At 38.0% G+C, this 7,022-nt stretch overlaps 1 protein-coding gene across 2 annotated transcripts in view; it reads right to left on the reverse strand.

Moving 5' to 3' along the window:
- Positions 1–1,962: 1,962 nt before the first annotated feature.
- The window catches only part of sema5ba (sema domain, seven thrombospondin repeats (type 1 and type 1-like), transmembrane domain (TM) and short cytoplasmic domain, (semaphorin) 5Ba), a 143,236-nt gene continuing 138,176 nt past the window's right edge, over positions 1,963–7,022 (reverse strand). For both annotated transcript variants that reach the window (XM_016450606.1, XM_016450605.1), the window contains one exon: positions 1,963–3,910. In XM_016450606.1, the coding sequence (XP_016306092.1) occupies positions 3,743–3,910 (168 nt within the window). In that variant the 3' untranslated portion in view covers positions 1,963–3,742. The remainder of the gene's footprint in view (positions 3,911–7,022) is intronic.

Genomic DNA, 7,022 nt, shown 5'->3' on the forward strand with positions numbered 1-7,022 from the left:
TAGAAAGAGAGAGAGAGAATTGGCAATAAAAATGTAATTAATAAAATGGAAAATAGGAACATTTTCATTTTCAGTAATACTCTGAAAATTTTTTGACTCCTCTGTAGATTTTGTTTTCAAAGAAAAGGTCCCTATTAAATAATTTGAACAGAATCAAACAGCATCAAAACAATTTAAGACTGTATTTGAATATGATATTGCAGCAACTTAATTCATGTTAATTTTGTGAACCTTGTCATGTAAACGGCAAAAATCAATTCATATGAATAAGATGAATAAAAAGTACAAATGATCTGTAATAGTTTAGTGGGAACTCTAATGAATAATCTTTGATGTTATCGATCAGGGTTGGTCCACGAGATGGTCTCTCTATTGCAGTCAAACTCTTGTCACTGACAGGCTCCATCCCCACACAATCCCTACGGTTGGTATATTTACACAGCTGCTGCACATATTATTTTACAACTATAACGCGTTTACAAAACAGTGTTAGCTTTACAATATACATGTACATTATACTATCCTTTGCGTGGCATTACTTTTTTTCGCTGTGGGACGTCACTTATTTACAACCCATGTACTCATGCTTAGCTGAAAGCATGGCTGGCTTAGCATTCATTAGACGAGCATGATAAAATAGCTTAGTTTAGTTTTCAATGCCCTTTAGAAACCAAGCATACCATAAATACTAGATACCGGTGACCGTTGCCATTCCTGAATCGTTTTTATCGATAACTGGAGAGTTGCATCTGGAATGTGGGCGTGATGCCGCTGGGAAGCATGTCAACACATGGGCAAAATAAAATCTGAGTTAGGCACATAGTGCTGCACAAAGATTCATTTTTTAGATATTGTTTGATGTGAAAAAGACAGTGATCCATTGATCATTTCTGCATGAGTTGACTCTCTGGGCAATTTTATGAATATATGATGCTCATATAAGAGTGTACACCTTCGCTCATATCTCTGATGAATGTGATCTTACACAGAGCAGCCGCACTTGACCAACATATATTATCTGGGCAGGCACACGGAAGTGAATGTGGGGATTTAGTTTGTCCTTTTAACTATGAGCTTAGAGTTTTGCTTATTCTTCATTGCTTTTCATGCGTACAGTGGAGTCCATATGCCTTTTGAAAGGCATTTAAAATCTGGGAGTTACTTCAGGTAAATCGGCAATAACATTTTCAGAGAAAAAAAAAAGTATTTAGAAAATAATTCAATTAACATTTTCACTCAAATTATGTTGATAATATCATGTTCAATTAAAAAAATAAAACTTCTGAATATTTTATATATATATATATATATATATATATAATTTGCAATAAAAATGTAATTAATACAATGCAAATTAGGAACATTTTCAGTAATGCGCTCAGATTTTTGGACTCTTTTTTGTAGATCTTTTTCAATGAAAAAGCTTGGTACGCGAGCATATCTTTAACAGCAATATACATATCATTAAAATCTGGGAGTTACTTCAGGTAAATTTGGAAATAACGTTTTCACTTTGTACTCAAAATTATGTTGATAATATAATTTGCTATTTAAAAAAATAATTGATAAACTTTTCTGGATTTTAGTTTTTTTTTTTTCCAATGAAAAGGCTTGGTATGTGAGCATATATTTAAGATATATATATATATATAGAAAGAGAGAGAGAGAATTGGCAATAAAAATGTAATTAATAAAATGGAAAATAGGAACATTTTCATTTTCAGTAATACTCTGAAAATTTTTTGACTCCTCTGTAGATTTTGTTTTCAAAGAAAAGGTCCCTATTAAATAATTTGAACAGAATCAAACAGCATCAAAACAATTTAAGACTGTATTTGAATATGATATTGCAGCAACTTAATTCATGTTAATTTTGTGAACCTTGTCATGTAAACGGCAAAAATCAATTCATATGAATAAGATGAATAAAAAGTACAAATGATCTGTAATAGTTTAGTGGGAACTCTAATGAATAATCTTTGATGTTATCGATCAGGGTTGGTCCACGAGATGGTCTCTCTATTGCAGTCAAACTCTTGTCACTGACAGGCTCCATCCCCACACAATCCCTACGGTTGGTATATTTACACAGCTGCTGCACATATTATTTTACAACTATAACGCGTTTACAAAACAGTGTTAGCTTTACAATATACATGTACATTATACTATCCTTTGCGTGGCATTACTTTTTTTCGCTGTGGGACGTCACTTATTTACAACCCATGTACTCATGCTTAGCTGAAAGCATGGCTGGCTTAGCATTCATTAGACGAGCATGATAAAATAGCTTAGTTTAGTTTTCAATGCCCTTTAGAAACCAAGCATACCATAAATACTAGATACCGGTGACCGTTGCCATTCCTGAATCGTTTTTATCGATAACTGGAGAGTTGCATCTGGAATGTGGGCGTGATGCCGCTGGGAAGCATGTCAACACATGGGCAAAATAAAATCTGAGTTAGGCACATAGTGCTGCACAAAGATTCATTTTTTAGATATTGTTTGATGTGAAAAAGACAGTGATCCATTGATCATTTCTGCATGAGTTGACTCTCTGGGCAATTTTATGAATATATGATGCTCATATAAGAGTGTACACCTTCGCTCATATCTCTGATGAATGTGATGATGGTTAGGAATATACCATCTGGAAACAATAAGAAAAAATTATATATGAAATGTTCAGTATAGCGCCGTCAATGTTTGTACTTGTATCTTAAATAAACTCTATTGTCCATCTATATACTACAACTGCTGAATAATTCCCTCTTTAAAATAACCGTATAAAACAAGTGCCAAGCTATCAATATTTCCTACATTTTTTCATAATAAAATATAGTCCGTCTCAGTTTGAACCCAGTCATATTTAATATGACCACCGGGACTTACAGTAACAGAGCAGAGCATGTTTGCTTCAGACCTAAGCATATTCCATGTTGGTGCAATATTCCTCGATTCCCATGCATTCGCAAGTAAAAAAGGCATTTCGACTTTTCAGGGAAATAATGACGCATTCTTCTGGCCTTTTAACGTGCTGAAAATCTATGTTTCAGTTCTGATAAGAGTCCGTTCTGAATAGCATCCTATTTTAAGCTGTTCTTTTTTCTGCAGCTTGGTTCCGAACGATTCACCCAGGAGATGCATTGATCCTGCAACCCATCCTCTTTTGTCAGAGATTTGCCCCTCAAAGGTTGGAAGTCAGTGGGACATCCTTACATTTACATCCAAAGGTAACACAATTCTGCCGTTCTGACCAAACCTAATAATGTCACCATTGATTGCTCTCTTTTGTCTGGTGTCCGTCTATTCTTCTTCTGTAGTTTCAAAAAGAACTGCCACAGTGTGGCAGATTGCATTTCCTGTAATGGATATTGTTGGAGTGGTACGGGATGCCAGCGCAATTTTGTCTTCCCAACTTGAGCTTCAGCAAAACCTCTTTCCAGTAACAGGAGTTCTGCAGCGATCAATCAAGACACCAGTTTATCAAAGTCAGTGTAGCTACACAATCTTTAAAAAGTGCTGTTTGAATCACTGGACTTTCCCCTCATTGGACACCGTAAGGCATGACTTAGGTGACGCGGTCGTCAGGGAAGAGATCTTAGGGAAAAAATCAGCTGGAATGTTGGAACAAGCACCTCATCGGGTGCAGAGTGTGTGGGTGGGGAAAGTGGAGGGTTTTAGGAGATGTACGGAGCAGCCTTGTCACCATGGTGATAAAGCTACGGATGGGACACGTGCCTCAGCTGTGGTTATAGGTTCTGCAAGGAGACGGTGAGGAGTCTGCCCGGTAGTCATATTTGCCCAGCGCTGTGGGGTAGTATGTGGTGGTGTACACGTTCGTCTGCTGAAGCGGTGAAGGGAAGTAGTTGGTCCTCTCATCTGGCAGCAAATTGTTCTTATTCAGAGTCTGTGGACAAAAACAAATAAAGGAGTGTTAGATGAGCTGAGAGGCAAACAACTATCCATCAATCTCTGAGATGAAACACCACTGATCTCACAGTCTGCAAACCTCTTGTGACCTTGAGAACTAAAAGAACAGAATATGAGAATGTTGAAAGCACACAGCAAGATTTCACACCTTCAGGAAACACTTCAGCTTAACACATGTAAACTCTTATCCAGCTAGTTCCTTAAAAGTACAGGGTGTAATATCTGCACCACTAGCATGTTTGAGCAGCTCAAATATTGTCTCAACCAATGGCAGGAGTTTGTAAATCCCATAGTCTTACAACGAAGGAGAGAACTGAGCCACATCTAAGGACCAGAATATCATAGACCTTTGAACGGGGTCTTTTGATTTGAACAACATAGCAACTGCACGGCAACATGCTAAAAAAACACTCAGGATACTCTAGAAACCACACACCAACATGCTAAAAACCATGGAAGTACAACATAATGTGCTAAAAATCACTCAGAATACTGTAGAAACCACACAGCAACATGTTAAAACACTTAAAACTCCCCAGCAACTGCATAGCAACATTAAAACAACAACAACAACACTCTAGCAAGATGTCAAAAATCACTGAAGAACACACTAACAACATGCTGTAACTCTAAAAACCACAAAACAACATGTTAAAACCACTTAGAACATTCCAGCAACTGCAACGTGTTAAAATCCATACAAACCACCCAAGCATAGTAACACGCTAAAGAACACCAAAGACAGCAACCACACAGCAACATTTTAAAAACCACTCAGAGCACCCAAGCAAACACATAGCAGCATGTAAAAACCACTCAGAACACCAATTTGCATAGAAATACGTTAAAAACCTCAAAGAACCCCCTAGCAACCACACAACAACATGCTAAAATCACTGAAGAAGATCCTAACAACATGCTAAAAATCACTCCGAACACACTAGAAACCGAATGGCAACATATTAAAACAACATAGAACACACACGAAAAAAAAACCATGGTAACCACAAATTAACTATGGTTTAGCTACCCTAACCATAGTTTAATTGTGGTATTATTTGTAGTAAAACTGTGGTTATACAAATAGTAATCAATCAGCCAAAAAACTATGGTTACTACACTTTTACTATAATAAAACCATGGTCAATTTTAATAAGGGTCAGACCGCCACGACAACCACACAACCACACAAACTTCAAACCACCCTAGCAACCCTTATAGCAACACACACACACACACACACACACACACACACACACAAAACCCCCCGCAGAACAAGTCAAGTCACCTTTATTTGTATAGCACTTTATACAATACTGATTGTGTCAAAGCATTAAAGAACCCTAGAAAAATGCTAAAATTTACTCAGAACACTCTAGAAACCACATATCTACTACTTAAGATAAAACCACTTAGTACTCCACAGCAACCACACAGCAACATTTTAAATACATGTAACTTTCAGAGCACCCTAGCAACTGTATAGCAACCCTATCGCCACAATAGAACGAAATCGAGAAATCGCGATTCTGTTTGGTGGTACTAGTGGAGCAGATATGACACACTGCACCTTTAAATATGTAAGGCACTACTGAATGGAGACCACAGCTGATAAACATTTTAATTTAAAAGTGGTGAACTCAGGGTCATGGATGAAAGTAGTGTGTATGTGTATGAAATGTAGAGCTCTCGAGAAATCATTTGTCTAGCTCAAAAAAGCTGTAGCTCAGTTACTGGGGGAGTGAAGCTATGAAACAAGATTGATTTGAGTGACTCACCGTAGCTGAGAACTGCTGTGCAACAATTATAGTTTTCAATACCTGGCAAACAATAGCTTTACAAAGAGGCTGAGATCTCCATTTTCAGGCTGAACAAGACCGATGAAATTGCTTTTTTATCCAAGAGTCAATGAGTGACAAGTGAAGGGAATGTTTGTCTGCTATTACGATACCAAATTACATCTTCCTAACTGTGGTATCTTTAGCAGGCTTTCGAGAAACCGTTTCCCTGTGCGCAATCGGAATATTCATCCTGATTTACGATGTGGCTCTCAACGGATGCTTATTCAAACAGCCATCAATCAAAGAGCCTCCGTGTCACACGGTTAATATCACACAGCCATCTGCGCACCAACATGCCCTGGGAATACATGGACAGAGAGAGACCAGAGCGGCTGCCTTTTGCAGTGGCCACTTCTTTCTCGATCCACTTGTATTGCACAAGTCTCATAATGAGTTTCGAGTGAGTAGTGGTCATGCAGAAGATCGATGGAAAAAGTGGCAAAAGGCTCGCGCAGGTGTCACAGCAAGGACACGAGGTGGAGGGAGAGTGAGCCGAGCCAAACTAATTGGATGAGCTTGACGATCAGTCACAACCAGCTGTGGGAGTCCACTGAGCGGCTGCTGCTTAAACAGCCTAATGGAGCCCATTAATAAAGACAGAGTGTGTGCCAGGAACCACGTGCAGCCAGAAGAGGCGGCTAAACAAGCGGCCGTGGGGAGAGTGAAACCAGCGGTAATCTCCAAACTATCAGTTATCTAGTGATGCTCATTTCAGACAAAACAAATGAGCATGTGGTTATCGGTTACTTGACTGCTCGCAACTTTTTCTGATAGCTCATCTGTGGGGAAATGTAAAAGAAAAATATAATTTTCTGATGCTGAAATACTCACAGCTTAATATGCAGAGACTATATAAAAGGCATTTGTAGGCATATTCCCACAAAAAGTGTAAACACTGGTGCTATCGAGACATTAATCTGATTGAGCATCCTGACGAGCCTAACATCTGCGAAATAGATTTGAATATGCAAAATGTGTAAAACAGAGATGTCAAACACTGAAAGTTGCCAAAATAAATAAATACAATCAGGATGTGCAATCTGCCAAAATCCACTGAGCTTTGTGGAATTCCAAGGCCACAGATTCCAAGTCGGCATATATTAGAAACTCACCTTCAGGCTCACACAGAATCTGGACAGATTTCTGCAGAAGAAAAAAAAACGCTATTCCCCAAGTTCTACAAATCCTTGCCTTTTGAGTGTTCATTAAGCATATATATATATATATATATATATATATATATATATA

The sequence above is a fragment of the Sinocyclocheilus anshuiensis genome, unplaced genomic scaffold, assembly GCF_001515605.1.
Source record: "Sinocyclocheilus anshuiensis isolate Anshui unplaced genomic scaffold, SAMN03320099.WGS_v1.1 scaffold2056, whole genome shotgun sequence".
Classification (NCBI taxonomy): domain Eukaryota; kingdom Metazoa; phylum Chordata; class Actinopteri; order Cypriniformes; family Cyprinidae; genus Sinocyclocheilus; species Sinocyclocheilus anshuiensis.